This window comes from Typopeltis vanoorti, chromosome 10 (genome assembly GCF_054136105.1).
Source record: "Typopeltis vanoorti isolate ZY-2024b chromosome 10, IOZ_Tvanoo_1.0, whole genome shotgun sequence".
NCBI classification, from domain to species: Eukaryota; Metazoa; Arthropoda; class Arachnida; order Uropygi; family Thelyphonidae; genus Typopeltis; species Typopeltis vanoorti.
In genome coordinates this window covers 121,659,398-121,685,293 of record NC_143558.1, presented here as the reverse complement: position 1 = coordinate 121,685,293, position 25,896 = coordinate 121,659,398, and the positions used below count along the sequence as shown (strand labels likewise).

At 35.9% G+C, this 25,896-nt stretch overlaps 1 protein-coding gene across 1 annotated transcript in view; it reads right to left on the bottom strand.

The window, feature by feature from the left end:
• The window catches only part of LOC150102750 (potassium voltage-gated channel protein eag-like), a 326,654-nt gene that overhangs the window by 175,313 nt on the left and 125,445 nt on the right, over window positions 1–25,896 (bottom strand). Inside the window, exon 2 of the mRNA XM_090398733.1 lies at window positions 22,234–22,467. Within this exon, the coding sequence (XP_090254859.1) occupies window positions 22,234–22,467 (234 nt within the window). The remainder of the gene's footprint in view (window positions 1–22,233; window positions 22,468–25,896) is intronic.

The window sequence follows — 25,896 nt, the reverse complement described above, 5'->3', positions numbered from 1 at the left end:
CTAACCTTCCACTAAACATGATACATCTGCTCAAATCATACCTCTCCAATAGGAGGATGCAAGTCAAAATCAATGAAACAGTCTCAACCCAACGGAAAATCCTCGCTGGAGTTCCTCAAGGATCACTGCTAGCCCCGATCCTGTTCAACATCTATATGGCAGGCATCCCTCAAAATCCTCTCACATCCACCATCGCCCTTTATGCTGATGACACGGCTATTCTAGCCAGATCTCGTCAACCACTTCTCGTCACCAAAAAACTACAAGACACCATCCTGAATCTAGAAAAATGGTTTAAAGACTGGCAACTACAATTAAACCCCCAGAAAAGTACAACGATACTCTTCACAAGAAGACGAGCATCCCCCAAAGGAGACATCACCCTGTTCAACTCTAAAATTCCCTGGAAAACTGAAGCAAAATACCTAGGAATACTTCTCGATAAGCGATTATGCTTCAACAGCCACATCAAGAGCATATGCACCACAGCTTCAAAAGTTATCGCCCAGCTATACCCCTTGATCAACAGACACGGCAAACTAAGCTCAACAAATAAAATACTACTGTACAAGACAGTGATCCGTCCCACAGTCATATACGCCTCCCCAGCCTGGAGCCATACCTCCAAGACAAACATCCTCAAGCTACAAAGACTACAGAAGAAATGCCTGCGAATAATTCTGGACACCCCGTGGTTCATCAGGAACGCCCAGATCCACCGGGACATAAATATCCCCTACATCTCTCCACTACTACGCTCCCTAGCAGAAAAATTCTTTATCAAGACATCTATCCATCCAAACCAACTGATACAACAAGCCGGAAACTATGACGGTAATGACTACTGGAAACAAAAGACCGAATTCCATCCTAACACCCAACGACGAATAACCACTTCTGCCCACTCAGGACGAACTAAAATAGCTCACAAATCTCTCCCATCACTGCTCCCGAAACAGACAACAGGGAATATGAAAAGCGTCAAGCTTCACCCTCTGCGCCATATATGTCCTGCGTCCTGCTCAGGGCGGGATTCGAACGTGCTGCATGTTGGTTGGGTATACGCTAACCAATCAGACCACCAGGCAGGCAATTTTGATCAGCTTTCAGAGACTGGTACTGAAATATAAATACAAGCCATATTTTTTCTAGAAATTAAATACTTTTACATATTATTTTACAGATATTAAAGTGTATTAGATGTTCCAGCGACGTCGTCAGTCTGGACACCTTTGGAATGAAAGACCTAAGGAGGGATATAATGATCTGTAGTATGAAAAAGTAGTTGTGTGTTGTTGATTATATGTTTACTTCTTGACCAGTTTCTTAAGACCTATCGCACGACAGTGCCATTGTCGGCAAGTGCCTATAAAGAAGAAAGGAACTGTTGAATTATCGAGAGAAAGGTATATTAGATTGACTGTTCCAAAGGATATATTTATGTTGAATGAGGAAGAAGGATGAGAAGTTGGTTCGGTAAGATTGAAGCTCAACTATATATATAGATGCAGCTGCCCGTCTATATGGAATGAACTAATAGAAAGAACTATAAAAATAGTATACATGGAAGGAACTATAGAAAACACATAATACAAAAACAGAGCATCTATGGGAAAACGATTTGAGTAGACTGTAAGAATAATTTCTTTAGCGAATAGCTCTGTTTTGTCTTGTAAGGGGATGTCTTGGCCTTTGAAGGAGAAGACTGATTGCAAGTGGTCTGCCTTTTCTTAAGGAGATGTCGCTATTGTTCCGATTAGGATGAGATAGAGATGGAAACATAGTGGGGTAGAAGTTTTGTTTAACAGCCTTGTCAACAAGGAACCAGAAGACTCGACTGCCGTTTGCCGTTTGAAAATGAGGCAATCTGATTGCATTTTGCCTTCCCAAAATCTAATTTACATTTGTTAATTATTTTCGCTGTTGTTATAGGCGATACTGGAAGTAACGTGAGAGGTTAACATGAGCCGTTAACCATATTCTGTATTCTTAGCTTGGACACACTTTTGGTACATTTTCTTCATCAGTGATTCCAGTGATCGCAAATACGGTATCGTCAAAAATATTTCAGACGCATGCCGCCCAGCAGGAAGAGTACAAGTGTATGTTATACATATTGGCTCATACAGTCCTGTAAGATAATATTGATAACTTCTTCCCTCAAAATCAGTACGATTTAGCTCCAGCTTCGTTAAAACACTAAATGAACACTATTAAATGTTCCTCCTGAACATCCTCATCAAATTCTCATAGGAATTTTAAAGACCGTCACTGGGATCCTGTTCTACTCGAGATGGCAAGCAGTAGTTGGACAGCCAGCACCCAGTTCGATGGATAGCACAACGGACTAGTTGTAGGGCGTCTGCAATCTCCACTCTCACTCTGCCGACCACCTCTACTTAAGAGGCAGCATTATTTACGCTCAATGATGACGAAAGGAATGAATTATGGAATGCTACTGAAGCATCGGGCACAACAACGATGCACGTGTCAGACACCTTTCGGAGGACTGAGAATATGAAATGTATTAAACACATATATGTCAGCGCTGTTCGTTCTCTGTACAAATTTATACAGTTAACCCTAAATCTATAAGCACAAAATTTTGCATGGGTTGTGTATGAGCAGGTAAAGGACAGCAGGCTATCTCTAGTTCAGTGAAATTATTTCCCTGAGATTGGTTCTGTTCATTTAGTAGCAAAAGGTAATGCTAATTACAAGAAGTTTAATCTTATGACATTGCATAGATCGTTATATACATATAAAAAGTAAAAATAAAATAAAATAAAATAAAGTTAATATTCATACAAAGAGACGGATGAAAAACAGAGGGGGGAGGCCTTTTACAGTTAGCAATTGTAAAAGCCAAAGATAAATCTGTCCATTGTATGTGTTTATTCATCACGAGGACCATTCCTTGTAGAAATGTTTTTTCTTTCTTTGTAGATCTTTGCCAGTAAGCAGTGATCGTAAAAGCATAGGCGGAGTTTAAGAGAAAAATCTTGCATTAGATAGTGTGTTTGCAATTTGAGAAATGAAGAAATAATTAATTCTTCGAGGACCATGAGACTGGGAAACTACGTTTATTAAAAGAAAGAAAGTAAGTAATCCATAAAAAAACACCTTAGCAACTGTAATTGTTTTGTTAGTATTTGCATAAAGTATTCCAGTTATTTTCTTTACCGCGCGGTTAGCCTAGTGGCTTTGCGCTACGCAACCATATGCCTGGGGAAGGAGTGTCCCAGGCGCGATTCCCGTCGAAGACGTGAGGAATTTGAGGATCTTCCTCAGGCATAGCCAAGTTAACCGGTCTTGGGCGCGGGCAGTAGAGTTTTTTCCGCCAGTTTATCTGGCGTTTTTCATCCCGCAAACAGGCAAACCAGCCCCGTAAACACACGCTTCTACAGTCAAAAATATATCCCCCCAGCGGTAGACTAGGCTAGGCGACTGGTCGGTTGTGAGTGGTACTAACAAGAAGTTGCACTAAGTAACACGCACACCCTGCATAGGAAGCGGGAATAACGTGTAGTGAAAGAAGAAGATTCCAGTTATTTTCTTTCTCTTTTATTGTTGATATATCCGTCTTTGGTTGTTTTTTTAAAAGAATAATTGATATGTTCCTTTTTACGAATAACTATTCTTAAACTTCACTTCATTTCTCCAAATTCTTGCCGACATGGAATTTTTCGACCCAAGATCGTTATAACTAGAAGTTCTGGCTTTTTTTAAATCTCAGATTATCGTGTATCATAAGCAAAGAGGAAGAGGTAATTAGAGACCCCTTACCAAAATTTCTGTAATTTGCACTGCCATATCAAATTGAAATTATAGAGTCACAGATCAGATCCGTGAATCTGATCAGACCAGTGTTATTATTCACGTTTTTTTGGTGAAAGAAAATAATTAATTAATTATTCAAATGAAATTTCAATTTCATTAATTGAATTAAGTAGTGAAGAAACACTCCTAAGTGCGTGATGCGTCGGTCTTACAATTGTTAATGACCTACTTAGAATCGCCAAGAACTGTATGTATTATTGACATTTCTAAGTGCTCTAGAGATTATTCACCATAATTCACTCGCTTCAGTTTCCGCCTGATCTTCGCAAAATGAAGCATCGCGAACAGACTGTGGAGGAGTGCGAGACTGCACGATGTTTTAAATAATCCATCCATTCTTATCAGAGTGATGGATCAGCTGTGCTAATTTGTCTAATAATGATACCTAACTTGTCATCCTAATGATACCTGCTACTGTCGCTGACTAGCTTCCCTCATTCTGATCGTTAGTTCCAAATGACAGAAGGCAAACTCAGTTTTGTAGCTGATCACTGGTCAGAAACGAGTATTATAAGATCTTCAGGTATAACCAATCTTCACTTATATCGATAGTAATAAGATTTTCTCTCTCTCTCTCTCTCTCTCTCTCTCTCTCAACTAATGGCTTTTATTTCTTAGCATTAAATGCGAAATGATTTCTTTGCATGAAGTATAAAAAAATTCATGTTTTTAATCTAGAGCAGTTTGACTTTTACCTATTTACGATACTAAGTTCACAACTATTCTTGAGTGGGATTGTCATTGAAACAAGGAAAAGGAAAATAAGCACATGTTACGTATTTTCATTTTACATGCTTTAACATTCTAACGAAATTCAAATTACTGTATAATAAAAAGTGTTATTGGAGTTAGACGCAAAGCTAACGATATGTTAACAGCTAATACGGATTATACAAGATTATACGATACAAGGAAGTAACCGCATTAATTAATGTTGATGATAAAAAAATTTCAATAATCATTGGTGGGTGTGAAGTCTCCTTCAGCGTATTCTCCTTTGACTTTATTGTACACCTGCTACCATCAATCACTTTAATTTATTTTTTTTTTAATTTTTAATCCTTTCAAATAATTTTTCATGTAGTTTCAAAAGTTCCAAAGCAACAACTGAAGCTACTTGATTATTCCGATATTACATGATTTTTGACAAAAATACCTTAGATTTTGCTCGCTGCTAAAATTTTAAGATTTTTATGGTGTAGCCTTTGATGCAACTTTCGACATATTCTGATTTCGGACTTGTTTTTTTTTTTTTTAATGTTTAACAGTTTATTATTTCGTTCTTTTTATTTAGCTGGTAATTCTGAAATAATAAATAATCAATACTTATTTTCAAATTTTTAATGGCATTTTCCACATTTCAATCATTTTTTGAAGTTGTCGGATGGCTAAACTTTTGTCATCATTAACGTCTCCTTAAAAGCTTATCAAAAAAAATAAATAAATAAATGCTCTAGGGGTGCTTAAGGGTCAAAGCTGTATAACTGAGAGGAGACCTCCACATAGCCTTTAAAGGAATGCGGAGAACCGACCAGGGCTTCTGACCTAATGTCCAATCCTCACCTTCTCGTGGTGCACCCTGTTGGGTATCTACTTTGATACTGAACGAACGAGGATGGGCTGGCAATTTGGGATTTAGCCGACCAAATTGTATTCTTATTGGTTAAACCAAAATAAAAAATGATGGTACAACATGACAAAATTTCATGCCGGCTGGGGCGTCGCCCGGTTAAACAAGGCCCCCGTTGTTTTCGCCAGGGAACCAGGGCGAACAGCGAAAAGTCAGCTACTGGAACAAATCTGAAAACAAACCCCAACTCAACATCACCAGAGTTAAAGATCGGTACTATCAACGTAAGAAGCCTGAATGGCAAAGAAATGGAGCTAGCTGAGGAATTAGATAAGTACCAGATCGACATAATAGGGGTGACTGAAACAAAAAAGACCAAAACTGGTGAGATCTTTCTGAGCAATAAATACAAAATGTTATATTCAGGCAATAACAATCAAGGAAAAGAAGGAGTAGCCATAGTATTCAACACAAAATACGAGGCTAATCTTCTTGAATGGCAGTCAGTCTCAAGTAGAGTAATGTGGGCAAATATGAGAATGGGGAACTGGACAATGAGACTTATTTGTGCCTATGGTCCCACAGAAGGTTCTACTAAGGTAGAAGTGGAGGAATTTTTTGAGGCTTTAGAAAAAGCAACTGACACAATGAAAAAGGAAAAGTTGGTCCTTGTTGGGGATCTAAATAGTAGAGTAGGAAATGATTGTGAGACATACAAAAATATTTTGGGAAAATTTGGAGAAAAGAGCAAAGCTAATAATAATGGCAAATATCTGTTGGATTTCTGCTCAGGACATGGACTGGTTATTACTAACACCATGTTCCAACATAAAAATGTGCACAAATTCACATGGAGAGAAGAGGCTAGGAATAAGAAAAGTCTCATTGACTATGTTATTGTTGATAGTGATGTTTTCTCCCTGGTGCAGGACACCAGAGTGTACAGAGGATTTGAAATTGGAAGTGATCACTATTTAGTCTTGAGCAGAATAAAATTGAATTTCATATTGAAAAGAATAACATGTAAGAAAGTTTTAAAGCGAATAAAAGTTGAGCAGCTCTCAGATGTAAACTGTAGACTAAAATACAGAAATATTATTGAAAAGAAAATGAAAGAGTTTGAGAACAGGAATCAAACCTTGGAGATTCAGTGGCAAACTCTGAAGGAAACATTGATTGATTCTGCCAGAGAGGCATGTGGTGAGGTTGTGTGCAAAGATAAAAAAATCAGAACTCCCTGGTGGACACAGGAAGTTAAAGAGGCAGTGAAGGAAAAGAAGAAAGCATATCAAAAGTTCCTGGCAAATAAGTCAGCTTTTACTCTTACAGAATACAGAGACAAATGTAAGAAAGCTAAACAGTGTGTAAAACTAGCTAAACAAAAGTCATGGGAGGACTTTGGCAAGAATATAGAAAATAAATATCAAGAAGGTGGCAAAATATTCTGGAGGTTGTTGAAGAAGCTTAGGAATGGAGGAAAGAGTGCTGTAAAAGGAATTAGAGATGATAAAGGTGAAATGAAAACAGGAGAAAAAGATATCCTTGAAGTATGGAGTAATTACTTTGAAAAACTGCTAAATGAAACAAGCAGTGATGACAGCACAGTGATAAAAAACACTGACCAGGCATGCAGTCAGGAATACATATCTATACTTGAAGTAGAAAAAGCCATCAAAGGCTTGAAATGTGGAAAGGCAGCAGGAGTAGATGATATTCGACCAGAAATGCTGAAGTATGGTGGTATAAGAGTCTTACAGTGGTTGCACTGCATAGTTCAGAAAGCCTGGACAGAGGGACGAATTCCCGATGATTGGAGTAGAGCTCTCATAGTACCCATATATAAAAAGGGAAATAAAACTGAATGTGAGAATTACAGAGGTATTTCCCTACTGAGTGTTCCTGGCAAGATCTATGCAAGTATACTTGAGAAACGGTTGAGAAGAATTGTGGAAGAAAAGCTTGGTGAAGAACAAGCTGGATTCAGGCCAAATAGAGGCTGTCAGGATCAGATCTTCACTTTACGACAAATAGTCGAGAAAGCATGGGAATATAACAAAGATCTGTATTTAAGTTTTGTCGATTTGGAAAAGGCATATGACAAGGTGCCAAGAGAGAATCTATTCAATACGCTGCAGTTATATGGTGTCAATGGGGCATTATATCAAGCAATACTTAGTCTTTATTTGAGTTGTGAGTCAGCAGTTAGAATTGAAGGAAGTACAGGAAGATGGTTTAATGTTAAATCTGGTGTGAGACAAGGATGTACATTATCCCCTCTGTTATTCATTATCTATATGGATCACATTATGAAGGAATGTGGTATTAAACCTGATATCAAAATTGGAGATGTTAATGTCAGCTCTTTGCTTTATGCGGATGATGTTATACTTCTAAATAAATCCGCTACAAGTCTGCAAGATTCTCTGACTAAATTGAATAGCTGTTGTAATAGATATGGTATGAAGGTCAGCAATAAAAAGACAAAGACAATGAAAATAGGCAGAATCATTGAAAATGTCAACTGTGTTGTGAATGGAGAACCTGTGGAACAAGTAAAACATTTCAGCTACTTAGGCACAATTTTTACTGAAGATGGTAAACTAAATATAGAAATAGACAACAGAATCAGCAAAGCTGGTATCGTGGGAAGTCAATTGAATAAATTCATATGGAATAAGAAAGAAATTAGTCGGAACACTAAATTAGCTGTATACAAGACTGTGTTCAAACCAATTTTAACTTATGGATCTGAGAGCTGGGTCAGAAGTAAAACACTTGACCAAAGACTAGAGACCGCAGATATGAGAGTCCTGAGAAAGATTAGAGGCGTGAACAGATGGCATCAATGGCAATATCATATTAAAAATGAGGATATTAGGAAAGAACTTGACATTGTCAGCATCCAGGAATGCGTTAGCAGAGCTAATCTCAGATGGTATGGTCACTTAAATAGAATGGGAGAGGAAAGATTAGCAAAACAAGTGTTCTCTGCCAGGTTGGCAGGAAAACGACCCAGAGGAAGACCAAGATATAGGTGGATTGATACGGTACAAAGTGCCTTAGACGATAGAAATATAAGATCTGATAATGTTGGAGTCTTGACAAGTAACAGACTGATTTGGAGGAAAATTGTAGATAGGAAGTTAGTAATGATGTAATTTTTTCATGTAGTACTGTCATATCCTGTACACCCCTTGAGGATACATGGCAGGAATTTGATGATGATAAATGCTCTAAGAATTATTTTTATCTTACTATGGAATAGTTTATTTATTTCGTATGGGGTTCTCCCCTTGCCTTCCCCGTCCCTTAGGACGGGTGGAGCGCTCCTAATGAGAGATTAAGAATGTATTTTATGAATGTAGATCAGTATATGTTCAAGGGGACAGTTTGCCTGTTCTGAGGGACGAAAAACCAGAGCGGGTGAAAAAGCCCTCTACCTCCGTATGAGACTGGCTAAATCATCTTTAGTCGAAAGACACCAGATAAAAGTTCCTCACGTCACAGACGGGAATCGAACCGACGTCTTTCCGACCAAAAGGCTTCGTCTATACCGAATGAGCTACGGAGGCTCACAATATGGAACAGTATGTAATTTGAAAGTTTTTTGCCGATTTCAAAGTTAGTGTTTCATACCATGAGCAAAACATTAATCTCCCGTCTTTGACAGAATAATAATATACTTATCTCCTTAGAAACACACTTGCTACTACATATAGCAAAATGAATTCCACTCAATTTGTATTAATTCTAACTGTTGCAGCCTTGCAGCGCTGTTAAGTAACAAGTATTATATGATCAATAAACATTTCGCTCGCGCACACACACAGAAACACAAGCAACAAGAGTACAAAATATGTACAGTGATTAAAAATGGTAACTTCAATTTAGTTGCTTAAGAAAGATAGATACATCGAGATTATTATTGGCACATTACTTCGAGTGGCGATTGTGTATCAGTAACAAAACCTTAATAATCTCATTAAAATTTAATGAATAATAGACTGAATTCTCCAAATATAATATATATTTGGAAAACATTACAAAACTTATTAAAGTTGCGTAGTTTTCGTACGGAAACCTACGAAGAACACTGGGTTTTACTTAATGTAAATAAAAAACTGAGTCTCAATACTTATCATTCTAGTGTTAGAAACAAATCGCTGCTACAATAAGGTACCAGAACGTGCTAGGTGCAGTAAACGTTTAGTTCCAAGAAATGCAGAAGAATTTTGATAGTTTAATGAACTGATTTAAAGAGAAGTGTTCACCTAGTTTTTCGCAGTTATTTCACTACAAATCGATGTCTTGTTCTTTTCTCTATTTTCTCTTCTTTCAGTTCTCTACCTCATTAATATAGCATGCGGCAAGTTAGTATAAGAAATTCTCAAAAGAAGATTTTGTGTAGACAGGGCATTATTAATATTTTGTCTACAAAATGATTTATTACTGTACTCTTATGGAATAAACGATTTTAACTGGTAACTTCGTATTTCAGATGGCATACCATCTGAAAACAGAGAATCTATCACATTATTGTTTGGGTAGCTTTATTTGTTTCTACTTTAAATTTTTATCCACATTATTTTATTTACATAAAACCTATGTTCGTAGAATTTTATGATTTAAAATCATTCATATCTGCAAGTTATGTTTTTGTTGTAACTGGCTGAGATAATAAGTACATACATCACACGAGAGAAATGCGGATACAGTAGCTGATCGATTATGACATTTGAGCCTGGTATTTTTCCTTGGTTCGATCGCTTTCGCATTTGATGTAATGGAGTAAGAATGAACTTCAACAAAATAATAGCTTTAACATACTTTTCAATGTCATGGAAACATTATCGATGTCCTTGTTAGTATTCACGCATGGTAACTCATTTGTAGTTAGTTTTAGTGGGATATCATACAAACAACCACGGAAAAACCAATACATTTTAAGCGAAGCATATAGTAAATAGATTACAACTAAATACCTATTCCATTAGCAATCGAAAAACAGAACATATCGAAACTAATAAAGAGGCAGCGGTAAAGTTTGAAGGTATAATAATAATAATAATAATAATAATAATAATAATAATAATAATAATAATAATAATAATAATATAGTTTATGCTACATAGTCACACAAATCATTGCATTAACGTACGATACTTATAATTACAGTTTTCTTAAAATCACACCCCAAACACATGCTAAATGATTTTGCCTTTGTATGGATTGCCGCTTAAAATGGACCAAAGACATTCAAATACTTGCATAAGAAATTTCGCCGCAAAATTGTTCCAAGTAAAAGATATAATTGTAAATAACCATGAAAACATTATCTATTATGGCACCTGTGAAGCAAGATTAAGATACGGTATGACAGTCTGAACTAATACTTCAAAGGCATATCGACATTAGAAACGCTGCTTAAAAGAATAAATTCCACATCGCTTTGGAGATCAAGCATACACGAAAACGCAGCCCAACTCTTTAATGGTAGCACATAAAATTCTAATCATGTAAAGCCTGCGATACTATGTAATCATATTAAAAATTACTTCAATAATCATTACCTAGCAAAAGAGATACAAACTGCAATAAGGCGCAAAAATTTTAGTCATACAGCAAAGCTTTGAGAGAGAGAGCAGTTCATATCTACTTTTCTCAACAATCTGCCACACACCTTGAAACACCTAAACAATCACCGAACACTAACATAGCAAAACTGCGAAATCGTTACCACAATTAGATATATTATTATTATTACAATAAACCCCTCTATAAAAATAATAGTATGAAAAACCTCTGCTAAGAAAAATATAAATATCAAAAATGTATAAAGAATATAATAGGGTACAGTTCCTTAACGAGAAAAAAAAATAATGCTTATATTGTAAGCTGTTTATACTCAAATTAAATACATTCCTTTAAAATTTGGAACTTATAAAATTGCTTTGTTTGCTGCCAGATACCAGACATCTGCATAGAATGATTTCGAACGAATTATGGGCAAAATGAGAGAAACTGGAAGCAGAGCAAGAAAATGATAAATATAGTAAAGCAAGCTGTATTAGCAAAGGATATGGAACAGATTTGCAAGATTGTAAGTAGAAGTAAACTTCTTTACAATTAGAGTTGAGTTTGGACTATGTACGAAATGAATTTGCAAGCTTTCACGATTTTTAAATTTGATCATAAGAAAAAAAAGATTATATTATTTAGTTACATTCCATATTGTTCATTAATCGGTAAATCGAGATAAACGTGAATCATTAAATTTGAATACGACTAAACATTTTAGTTTAGTCGTATTCATCGAAAACACATTATTCTAAATGAAGTACCTGCAGAAGTGCTCTCTATGTACCACTACACGTATGTATTTCTTCGATAAAGTCCCATAAAAGTTATAAGTTTGCAGACTAGTTCTAAATAAACCTTTACCCTCGAAGTTCAACGGATGTTAGCTATCATCGTGTTGGCTGTCATTCAAAACACATCACTTACTGACGTATTTTGAAGAATGTGTGAGACGGCGATACTCTGAACAGAACGCTTTCGTAGCACAGTCATGATGACGACATGGCAATTACTCTTTGGTGAGGAATAGTTATAAGGCGTTGTATCCGGATCTGTATTGGGGGGTTGAAACCTCTGTAAATTCGATTTATACTTTCGCAAATGCAAAACAGAGACAAACCGGCCTCTAGAAACCTCCCAATTAAGACATAATATGTGGGCAACACAGCATTAGTTGTCGATCATACCAGAATTTTCACCAATCCCAAAGTGATTAAAAATTGTTATAAAACAGGACATTAAAACAACAAATCAACAGTCTAGTATCTTTGTTTACTGATTAGGCTTTTAGTTGTGAAATTATTGTTTCTCATAATAATTGTTTAACTCAAAATCTCTATCGGACTGATATTGCCGCTCTAAGAACAGAAATCACAAACTTATGGAAAAGCCATATTGAAAGGTCCAGTGCTTGGATCCTTATCTAAGCATTGATTTCACAAATGTGATGGGCAGCCCAAGCAAAAAATACAGCATACGCCTGAATTGCTTAAATTAACAACTCCACTTCTCGTTCGCTCAGCTTACACTGCAGTGGGTAACAACTGCAAAAAAGTCATAAAATCTGAACCAGACTTTGCAACGCTGAGAAATACACTGAGCTATGTACTAAGCTTACCTCCTGCTCAAATGGAAGTCGAGCTTTCTGTTAATTTGTCAAAACTGCTGTGATAAACATCTCTATGCGCTCCTCTCTCTCTCTCTCTCTCTCTCTCTCTCTCTCTCTCTCTCTCTCATCCTGATGGAACAATGGCAACATATAATGATATGATAAGGCATATTTCATGTCAATATATAATACAATATCTAATGCCTGTTCTGAATCTCGTTTACAAGCTGTCTTATTTATCTGACACCTGTGTGTTAGCGTGAAATCAATCTTTCCTCCAGCATGTTCATAAAAAGGAGTACAAGTCAGGTCAGCCATCAGACTATCATTCCATTTCGATCATATCAATATTCTCGAAAGCGATGGAGAAGATCAACAAGCAGATTTTATATTACCTAGAGATTCATTAGTTACTTAGTGATCCCAGTATGGATTCTGTTATTTTTGTTTCTACAGTAGACTGTCTCGCTAATCTTATCCAACTTAGCATGAAAGATTGCAGAAAGTCATTCGGTCGCACTTGATATTTCCAAGATGTTTGATCGAGTCTATCATTGTGATGTTCTTAACACTTTCATTGCCAAGCTGAAAATTGGAATTTCGTGTGATGGCCAACTTTTTATTATATTTTTATTTAGTGAACGACGTCCACGCGATAACGCGTGATCGGCCGTTTGATGGGGGTTCGTATCGCGCGATATCGCGTGTTTGGAAATGAACATGTTAACAAGCTACCTTTTCATGGTCTTCCTCCTACCCTTTGTGAGGGGATTATGCTGAGTAGTTCTGTCTGGTGTGATTTTTCCATAAATGTTGGAGTACCGTACCCTCAGCGACTGTGCGCTCACCTACATATCTTCTATACATCAATGATCTGCTCTCATTAACGTCCACTCCTATTCATAGCTTTACTGATGACAGCACACTCCATTTCTCTTCTTCATTAATAAAGTTTGTAGTTCTCAGAGGATCCACGCTTCAAGCTCTTCTTTTGCTGTCTTAAACAGCAATCTTCTAGACATTATCAACGGGCGAAGAAAATTTAGATAATTTCTTCTAGTGCGTCAATGTACGTCGCTTTTTACAACAATATGTTCGCCAACCAATATCAGTTTTCTCTTTTTGAGATTTCTTTCACATTTATATATCATTAATAACAACCGAGAAGGATATCCTCCACAGATGGAGGGAATACTTTGAGAGCCTTCTTAACCCAGGTGGCCCAGCAGTTGTAGACATCCAAGAGGTGCAGATCGGGGCGATGACTATTCTCACAGCAGAAGAGGGCAAGGCTGCTGGTGATGATGAAATTTGTCCCGAAATGCTAAAAGCCTTAAATCGAGACGGTGTTCTCTGGCTGCTTGGATATCTGGGCGAGCACCAAAGTAATGGCAGACAGGCATAATAATACCAGTTTTCAAGAAGGGAGACCAGAGAGATTGCAGTAACTATCGTGGCATCTCTCTGCTGAACCTGCCTGGGAAAGTATATGCTAGGTGCTTGGAAAGAAGGTGCAGGAGCATAGTTGAGTCAAAGTTCCAGGAAGAACAACGTGGCTTTCATCCTGGTAGAAGAACAACTGACCAAATCTTCACTTTAAGGCAAGTCTTTGAGAAATCTTGGGAATATGCCAAGAATGTCTGCACATGTTTTGTGGAATTGGAGAAGGCATATGACCGGGTTCCTTGGGATAAGCTTTGGCAAATAGTACAGGAGTATGGAGTGGATGGCCAACTATTAGCTTCCATCAAGTCCCTGTATGAATCCCCGGAGTTTTATGTCAGGGTAAACAGCATAAAGTCTGAACCTTTCAAAGTCTCCGTTGGCCTCCTCCAAGGGTGTGTTCCGTCATCCCTACTTTTCATAATATTTATGGACTGGATTGATAGGCACAGCCGAGGCAGTGAGTGTGTCAGAATTGGAAGATGTAGCATTGGACGTCTGCTTTTTGCAGATGACCTAGTTCTGCTTAACTCTTCCACAGATGACCTGCAGCGGACCCTGGATAGGTTTGTAGCTGTTTGTGCAGAAGCCGGAATGAAGATCAGTGTGGCCAAAACTGAAACATTTGTGGTCTCAAGACAGCCATCCCAGTGCACTCTACATGTGAGCCCCACTGAGACAGGTGGAGAAATTTAAATACCTTGGATCCATATTCACGAGTGTTGGAAAGTGGGACGTAGAGCTAGATACTCCGATTGGTTCAGCAAGCGCAATATTGCGGGAGCTTGGTCGTTCGGTAGTATTGAAGCTGGAGTTAAGCTAGAAGGCAAAGTTGGCTGTCTTCAATACAGTCTATATCCCCACCCTCACCTATGGTCATGAGAGTTGGGTAATGACCGAAAGAATACTCACACGAATCCAAGCGGCTGAAATGAGATTCCTTCGAGGGGTTGCGGGGATGAAAAGACTCGACGGAGTCAGAAGCTCTGAAATTCGGGAAACCCTCAATACACAACCGCTGCTTCTCCGTGTTGAGAGATCACAGTTACGTTGGTACGGGCACCTGATAACAATGCTACAAGAGAGGTTCCCACCACGTGGCCTCCCACCCTCATGCCCTCTTTGCTAAGCCCGAGGGTGGGAGGCCACGTGGTAGGCCAAGGACTCGCTGGATAGATTATATCCAACACCTTGGGTGGACACGTTTGGGAGTCCCACCAGAACACCTGAGCTTGGTGGCGGAGGATCGTGACCATTGGGAAGTTCCTCTTGCAACTCTGTCCCCACAATCCAATTAGGAAAGGTGGGCCTTGAAGAGGAATGAATGATGAATGATTTATACATCATAGTATAAACAAATTACGTCCATACGCTCTTCAGCTACATATAGCTTGGTATTCGTTTTCGTTACAATACAATATTGTAACAATTTCTTATATTTGCGGTCGTGTATAAAAGGAATGTAGACTGTATCCAGAAGAGATCTATTTGCTTTAGAAATCTCTCTCTCTCTCTCTCTCTCTCTCTCTCTCCCTTTCTTTCCAATCGGCTTCCTAACGTTCTGTTTCTGCGTTCTGTCTTTTATATTTCTAGGAACGCTGCACTATTGAACTCTCTACAATTATTCATCCATCTTCCTCTAATAATGCCATAACATGAACTTCTTGTGGTCAACATCCTTATTCAGTTCATCTCCAAAGTCACCAAACCAAATTATAATATTCTTCATTGTATATTCCTTCATAGTATATTCTTCTGTCCTTTGGAACGTTCTTCCCCATACTTTTCCAGTGAATACAACTTCTAATTATTTTAGAAACATTATCAGATTCCTTTCCAGCAAATACTATAAAGTTATGTGTGTAGTATATCAACAAGTCGGAAAAGTAAAATGTAAAACATCAGGTGATTTATGGAAAGAAAGGAGGGCGGAAGATGCATTTTCCGTCTTCTCATTAGCTTAAACCCTAAAGTGAGTGGGTCACTCTCGGAAATCAGTTCATCTTAAACAGCTTTATCTGTGGAGCAAAATGTAAGAAAATCCTTCCAATATTCGATATTTTGCTTATGTCTGTTTCATTCTCCTTGGTAAAAACGAAACAACGCCATTTGTTAATTAGTGGATTTCTAGACCGTTAAGCCTAGTATTCATCTAATACCCATTGTAGTACTTATGAAATTTGGATACTATTAATCCTGCCCTAATTCCAAAGTTTTGTGGTAGATATTTACCTTAACGTTATATTCTTAAAGTAATATCAAGAGCATCGAGTGATCTGCTTGCGTGCCTACCCTGTACGCAACTGTCCATGAACGCATCTGTCATTTCTTGTTATTGACAGTTTATGCTGTAATTCGCAAGATTGCTGCCCTGCAAGGACTAGGTATATTGCGTCACAGACTAATGTTCAGAAAGTTCGCAAGCTACTCTCACATATAATCAAAAACAAAAGTTTTTTAGCTTTACTGTTCAAGCTATTATGGATAGTGAACTTCAATTACTTCTTACACTGGATAAATAATTAAATTCAAATGTGTTTATTTTTACAACGACAATTTACCGAATAAAATTAACCTTATAAGAAAATTCTCAGAAGTTACATATTTTTTGAAGCATGTCATTTTTAACTTTGCCTTGTTGATAATATGAAGAATATCAGAAATAAATTCCAAACTCAGTTTGTGGATGAATATTTCGATATGTTTTGTAAATGCCCAAATATCCATTACCTGTAATGCGTGAAAGTGAATTATCGGATTGATAATTCAAGGACAACTTTTTTCGAAAGTTAAGCGCATCGGAATTCACATTTTGAAAAATGTATCGGAATTTAAAAAAAAATCAATCTGATTGGATATGCAGTTGATAGAGTATTACTTGCAGGAAATAAAGATGATTGTCAAAAGCAATTATTCAAATTCTAACAGATTGCACCAGTTTTAACACGAAAATGCCAACAGAGAAATCAGAAACAATGGTAATTGCAAAATAACCAATAAGATGTATTAGAACTAAACAGCAAAATACTGGAACAAGTAATGAAATTTAAACGCCTAGGAATAAGTGTGAACAGTGATAATACAGCATAGAACAGAGTAAAAGAATAATTCCCGAATGCTAATAAAATATCTGGATGTCTAAATTCGACTATATTGAAAAAATAAAGATCTGACAAAAGAAACAGAAATAAGAATGTATAAATTACTAGTCTGACCACTACTAACTTACTCATGAGAAACAAGAATAGAAACAAAGATACAACAAATAAATACTACATGTGAAATGAGAAGAGTAGGAAAAACCGTTAATAAAACAAAATTTGATACAGGGAAACATTCAAAATATTTAGGAAGAATGTCAGTTTTAACCCATAAGCAAATGGATAAAAAAGAGGATCCGAATGGGATAAAGATATTAATAAAACGAACACAAAAAAATAGTTAAACTAGCAAGAGACGTAATCAAATGCAAAAATGACCTGTTGGTAGACAATAAATGATAGACAGATTGTCTGCATCGAAGTATAGTAGACGTAACACACTGAAACTTAAAGCAAGAAGAAAAAAAATGGAGGAGGAAGAATAGAAAACTTGTATAGTTCTTGTTTCGCGTTGAATCAGAAAATAGCCTATGAATTAGAATATTAGAATTTCATAGCATTTTTAGTAAGGAAACATAACAACACATCCATCTTAGTCACATTCACTCTAACAAACTGCTCTTATATAGAAAGATACACTCCTTAATATGTACAAATATTCAATTCACCTTTTCATTCGATGCCAGTGACAGACATAAAACTGGCTTCATACGTGCATACTCAGTATCATAGGGTGTTTAATGTATCTAGTCTGCAAGAGCAGGTATTCTCTAGCAGGTTTGTGGAATTTGTGGGAGGAAAAAAGCTCAAAACCTCACTATCTCATTGGGTTTCCTGGAGACAAAAACCGTCCATCTATGAGAACAGCAAATAACTTATATCCAACTGTAAAGCCATTATAAATGTTATTTGCATCACAGACATGATTTGAACTCAGGGCTTTCCAACCAACGGCCATCGTCAATACCAAACTGGGAACTAACTACCGGTAGAATCCTAACAAACACTTAGAATAAGAAAAATTTCGCAATTCACCTACCCGAAAAGATTAAGGGTCCCGTGTTCTATTCAAACGAGTAAGTCGTATACACCTAAAGTCAGAAGGTGTTAAGAATAAGCTAATCCACATTCCCCCATACTACAGACAGCTTTACCTTTTCAAGTGTCGTCAGACATCCTCTATAATGACAGGCACTATCACCTAACAAATTCTCAAACATCCATCCCATAGTAGGATTTGAATTGCTCTGCAAAATTCTGCGAGTTAGAAGACTTTTTGTGTGAGAAAAAAAATTATATTAGAGCTGCATAGAAGCACGTATGTAGTAGAATATGTAATTTTGCATGAAGTGTAAACATATTTCAAGGTTTACTATTTGATTTAATTAAACATTAAATATTCCGTAAATTATTCATAGTGTGTAGCGTTCATTCTACCATTTCATTATCTAATTCACAACAAAATTCATTTTATTTTAATGTATCTTCTTACTTGTGTTACTGTTAACAACAGTATAAAACGACCATTTCGAATTTTCATTTTAAGATGGACACTATGGGCTAAATAACAATAATAACAATATTTATGCATAATGATTATGTTTCTATCAAATCGTGCATATTTAAGACTAGCGATTCACAAACGTTTGTCATGCAGAATTTCAAAAACGTAAATATGAAGTTTCAAGCAGTGAAAATTATTACAAGAACTTAACTGTGAACTTCATCCTTTTCATTTTTTTTTCTAATTCAAAATAAAACTGAAGTTTCTCAAGTTGCCTTTCATTATGTTTATAGTTTCAATTTCTTTTAATTATTCTTATAGCACATTCACTAGTTAAAAGTGTAAACATATATGTAACCTATATATTTCCAAAGAGACAGAACGTTTGGAATTAATGGCAAACATCTTACCACTGAGCTAGAAACAGATCGCTTAGTTTGTTCTTCACTGCCTAAAATGTGTTTCTGGCAAATACATTATACACTGACTATTGTACATGTGCCGTCTGGTAGTAACATTATTACTACGGAAACATACAGCACATCCATCTTAGTCACATTCACTCTAAAAACTGCTCTGTTATATAGAAAGATCAGAGGAAACAAAATATTCTGATAATTATATTTTCTACAATATTATCAAATAAGAAAATTACCAAAATATCTAGAATGCCATTGTTTCAGTAGGAATTTAACAAACTTCAGTAGTTCATCTGCGAGTGATTTTAAGCCCCCCCCCCCCCAAAAAAAAAAAAAACTGAACATGAACCCGATCTCAGATTGGTCGAATGTTAATTTCAGTTCAAAATTCGCACTGTTCGAATGAGAACACATCGTGGTTAACAGTTAATCGTTTTAGGTATCTTTTTGCTTGTGAGAATGTACTTCTAAATAATGTTTCGTAGTGTGTTACTGGATTCATCATGTTTAACTGTGAGCTTTTACTGAAAAGCTGGCCGCTTTCAAACGAAGAGTAGGAGACATTCGCTTAATTTATATTTTTATAACAGCCATGAGGGAACTACTTGAGGAACACTAGTGGCAAGTTTTTCTAATTGGTTATATTAAAATTTATATAAAAAGTTATATTAATGAACTGACATCTGCGGGAAACTAGATCTTTCCTGAAGATGTCGGTGAGAAGAAGTAGTATTGGATTTAAATGTGATATTAATCATCAAGTTTAACATTCGAGCAGCACAGATGCAGTATAGGAAGAAGTACTCAGTGAATATTCGGACGCTTCAAAATTTCAAAAACGGCTGACTATATGTATCACTAAGTAAAGAGCTTCTACATCCGTATAAATTGAAAAACGTACAGCACCATAAAAAGGTAAGTCATGAGCTACAAGTGAACGTTTGTTGTTGATTGATCGCAAATTCTGGCGTGCTCAGGTGCATGGTATTCAGCGATAAAACTATTTACTCAACATGGAGTGAATAATACTCGTAATGAGTATTTATGAGCTGGGAAAATTCTTATGGTTGCCGCTGAAAACTAATTTAGAAGGATCGATTTTCAGTAATTACATGATGTGGATTTTGAAAGATAATTAATTCGACCGCACATATCTGATTATTGTCTCAGAGGAAATTTATTTTATTTTATTTTTACATGTCATACATGTTCACAAGGAGATGTGCTTTACATTATGAGAAATACTAAGGAAAGTGATCAGAGCTTACTCCACCTTTACCACGAGTTTCCCCTGTCATGAAAGGTTTGCTTTATGCTCAGAACCGCCGGAACGTTTAAAGGTTCTATATTCGGCTTTGAAGTAATGTTGGATTCAATATCCACTTAATTTGAATAATTTCGCATCGCCGAAATGAAGCCTTTTGGCTCTCCTTTTCGGTAATTTTATTTTTATTTTTATTTATTTATTTTTATAAGTTATTATTTCATTATATTCTAAGCATTTCCTACTGCTAACAAAATAAGGTCTGTAAATATAAATCGCAAATTAAAATAAATTGCAAATTGAAATATAAACATAAATGATAAAATGCAGAAATAACTGTTTAGCTGTTTTAATGTGAAAGTAAGCACCTCCGTAGCGCAATTGGAAGAACGACGGTACATTGTGCCCTTCGATTGGAAAAGGCCTAAGTTCGATTCTCGTCATGACGGGAGGAATCTTTATGTGGACTTTTTCAATCGAGGGTGAGTTAGCCGATCGCATACGGAGGTAGCAGGGTTTTTTCTCCCCGAAACTCGGGTTTTTCATCCCGCATACAGACAAATCGGCCCTTCAGAACACACGCAATTTACAGACAAAAAATACTAGTTGTGGTGGTGGTGGGCGGTAGATGGCGTTGATGGAGATGATTGGTAGAGGTTCGGTGTGGGGTGGAAACAGTTGTATAGTAGGTGTCCTCCCGCGATGAGTCTTCGGACTCCTTGGAGGTGTCACGAATAATAATAATAATAATAAGTATAACTGTAAATTGTTTCCGTTATGACTACTACTATTACTTCTTAACATTAAACATAATATTTTATTGTCCTAATTACAATACTTTTAATACCATGTAACAAACAAAGTACACTACAGTCACGTAATTTCTTTAAAATATAATAAATTGTTGTTGTTTTTTAAAATATTTTTGTTTCTTATGCAGAATGAATTGCGGGCCATTTGGCAAATCTTTCTATACTGACTGGAGTGCATTATATATTTTTTTCCTGCAGGGTTTTGGAATCCCACGACTGTAGCTATTCAAAACAGGGGTTTGGTAAAACGGATCTTCATTCTTTGCAAACTATAACTTTGACCTACATCTTTGAGACTATGACATCTGGGGTCACAAAGAAACGGTAATACATGAACGAAAAGTTAACAATTAGGATGCAGTGCATGAAAGAATAAATGCTGAAGACAACACTCAAAATAACTACAAAAAAAAAAACAGCGATATTTATATTGTGATGAAATAGGTGACTATTTAAACCGCAAACGTTTATCAACTGTTATAAGAATTGTTTTATTTTTGTACTAATCCCACCTACAAAAGTTTGTAAACGTATATTAGCCCATCCTCAAGGTGAGTTAAGGATTTTTGTCACTATTTTTTATGAATTTATTGTATTTGTATTCACATTTACCCATCCGGGAACTCCACTCTAGAGACCAAACTTAGAACTTTTCCTTCGGGCCTCTAATAAGCAGGGCAGTGGTTTTACACTGGACAGAAAATTCATCTTTTACCTAAAGACAATTACATACATCCATGCCTACGACGGGATTCAAACCCGCAGCTATTAGTTAGGGAACAGTACGCTAACCATTCGGAAACACCAGGCTGGCAAATTGATTTTTAAATTTATTTTTCAATTTCAGAGTGACTTTTAAGATCATGTTAACATGTTCATAACTAATTATTATAAAATATACGTTTATCACAGTATTCCAATGTTTCTTACAATTGTGATCTCCCGATGTTAGTTAGAGATTTTACCCATGTTAATGTAAACTTTTTAAACAATAAAAAAAAAACCTCCAAGAATTAACCCACTGAAACTTATCAGATTCCTCTTGAGGCATTCTATATATTCAGATATATCCTGATAATGACTAAAAAACTTACGATTCTTCTTATAAAGAAGGATTTCAAACTGATCCTGAGACTGGTTTTCGAGGCACTCTTCCGCTTTACTAATAGTTGATTTATCTGTCAGCTCTCCGTACATGAATGTGCAGCGACAACTCTTCTGCATGACTTCTGCACGGTTGTAGCTCGATATTTTGCAGAACGTTTCAGAACAATAGACGATTGGGTAATCCACAATTTGGGCATTGGCCAACAGGAAACTAGAATCGGCTAGAAAAAACAAGAAAAACACATTAGCTATTATTAAAAGATTTCATTTATTAACAACATCAAGTACAAACTTAGTTTCATTAATAAATGCATTTACTCACATGGGCTCTCTCTCTCTCTCTCTCTCTCTCTCTCTCTACCACACACGTGCGCGCGGTTTATTATAAAATAAGTTTACCAGTTTAACTGCCCTTGTATCTCTGAAAACTGCACAAAGTTCGGCAATTTGAAATCTTCATTGTTTAAGTTACTATGTCACAGAATGGCAGCAGCTAACTTTCTATTGGATGCTACGTTATCGAACTTACAACCTATCTACTCGCCTAGGGTATAAGCAGTTTGTGAGTTTAAATGTGAAATAAGGCTCACACAGCGCATCATACACATTTAGAGCTAAAAAGTCAGCCAACCTTCCATGCTAAAAAGTGCACAAAATACTTAGTCATAATTAAATCCACAGTTAAATACAGTTTATTATTCCATAACCCTGGCAGTGGTATTAAAATTAGTTCGTAGTCACTAACAGCAGAACTAAAACATACATAAGATATATTGAATATTTGTTACGAGAGGAGGGGTATGGAAAGTTCTGAAAAAAACCTAAACAAAATTAATATCAAAGCAATTAATATAACCACATCAAAGAACATACTAGCAGCAAATTTAGGAGTAACTTATATTCTTATATCCTCGTATGTTCTTTCTGGTGGTTATATCAGCTGCTTTAATATCATATTTGTTCTAAGTGTTTATCAGTACTTTCCAGATCCCCTTGTACTTATCGTTTTCTTGTGAATAATTGAAATACTAAAGTACTTTCCGAATTAACATCCAGAAATATACAATTCAACTTCCTTATCTTAGTATGTTCACTGCTATAACCATAATAATGCAATAAAGCGTCTGTTATTTTTATTTGGCCTCTTAAAAATAGAAGGGTTGAACTTACCTTACACGGAAAAGTAAGAGAAACTCCTAATTATAAATATAGACAAAAATGTGTGATTATTAAGCGTGTTAATGTAAGATAATAAAAAGTATTAAATTAGTGAATAACTGTTTTTAAGAGCCTCCTTCTTTGTATAATGTATTATACTCTTGTCTCCAGAAAAAAACATCTGAGAAGAAGTTTAAGGACATTTCTAATAATGTATGTTTATTACAGATATTTTAAAATGGTATTTGTTTTACATTTTTAAAGTTAATTCTATTTAAAAGGCTTAAACATTAAGTTAATGATAATGATTAACTATCACTTGGAATTCAAATGGCACAGAAAGTCAAGAGGATACACAGTCAATAAGTATAGTTATGTACGATACTGAAAATGGAGCTTCGTTTATAGTTAACTATCAGCTACGTGTTATTATAGACTACCATATTAGAAATGAATGAACTTTCTTGCAACTGCAGCCCGATTCGAATATACTGTTAAACTGTGACTAACGACATTAAAAATGAGAAAATGATAATGAAAAATTCAAAAAGCAGGAAGATCATATAAATAGATGAAAACGGATAGCACAGTGACGAAAAATACTGTTTTCGTACTTTGTGCTTCATCGCATTCTTTCGATTAGGCGTTCAGGCATCTCCTACAAAGATTTGTGCCAAAATATTAAATACCGAACTCGTCAACCTCGATTTCAATAAAAGCACCGCTGAGTATAAACCTATTTCAGTGAGTGCACAGATCGCTGTGATAACAGTAGGCCGTTGCAAAGGTTCTGTATGGTGTGATAAATCATGATACAAACTGCTGAAATTAGCTGGATGCGTTTGGGTTTGGCAGCTGTCAGAAGAGCGCTATTTACCAGAGTTCATCGTACAGTGTGTTAAGCGTGATGTAGGTGGTGTTATAGGTCATGTGGGGGATGCTCCTCCTGATTTGAACGAGAACATTATATTAACTGGAAAAATGAACACTAACTGTTAAATTGATGCCCTGGAAAAATCCATTACTTTGCGTGAGGAAATCTGTGGAATTCGCCCAGTTGAGTACTATTATGAAAATGCTCGGCTTTTATGTAATGCCTATGTCGACATAGCTTGAAGAAATGAGTGTTTGGCTAAAGTTGGACAGGTCAGGCGAATTATGAACTCTACAGAGCACCTATAAAAAGAGTTAGAAATCGGCTGAAGAAGAGACTAACGCGTCCCACTGCACTACGAGAACAGAGAATATACAATGGGTGTAGAAATGGACTAAGTCTGCGTCTGTCTATAAACATACGAATACAGTAGGTCAGCTAGGAGAGCAGCAATTATAATCGCAAAGAAAAAAGTCAACAAAAGGTGTTTTTAAAAATAAAATAAAAAAACACAAAACATTTTGTGAAGCAGATTATAAAATGATTATTTTATTGATTTTATTCATTAAAATGATTAGAATGATTATCAATGATACTGGCAGTATATACTATATTGATCAATTACTGCTATTATCATGATTCTTGTTTATTTTTAATCTATAAATTAAGCTTCATTTTTTTTAAAGTTATATCAAAAATGCATGAATGAAATCAGCGAATATTTTTCAAGTCACTGCAACCCAATTCTTCAGGAATGAAACTTCTAGTAGGCTCTATTAGATTCCAAAATAAACTTTTACTTAGTGAAATCCTTTTAAGATAAAATTTCAGTATCCTCAAAACAAATAATAATACAAGACAGGTAGCTATTGCTTTGTTTTCTTTTAGGTTATTTGATATTTCATTTATTTCGAAATATTTTTTAAACATAGGGAATTCAATCGAGTCTTTTAGGTTATTTGATATTTTCATTTATTTCAAAATATTTTTAAACATAGCTCAATCGATTTTTACGTCACTATAATTTTTAAATACAAGGCCGCAATCTACTTTAGTGGAAGCAATGCCAGTTTCTTGATACTGCTGTCCATCAGACATTTACATGTGCTCAAAATGAACTTGAGCATAATTCACGTTTTCAGAAGCAACATAAAAAACACCATATATTGGCTTATGCTAAAGAGATCGAACTGCTTCGTACCAGTCAGCACCTTGTATGTATCAACAGTTACATTACTGCTGATATCTCGTGACTACCAAACGATAAAACGTAATTGGTACTGATGGATCAATCATTTGATGGTGATACAATATATATAAACACAATTCACGGAGTGAAATTATATAAACATTGCATTGTTATTCACCACTTTTATTCTAATTTTCCTCTTCTTTGTTCAGTTAGTTTTAAATATGTTTCTTCTAAGTGATTCATACATTATTCTGTGCTTCTTTATCTCACAAATGTGTCAAAGGAACATATGTATAACAGTCCATCAAATTATTGCATTTTATTAATTGATTTCTCCTGAGAAATGGGATAACTGACTAATTTGTATTTTCTCTATGCACTCAGTTTTCAAATAACATTACAATAAAACCATCTTCAACGTGCAGG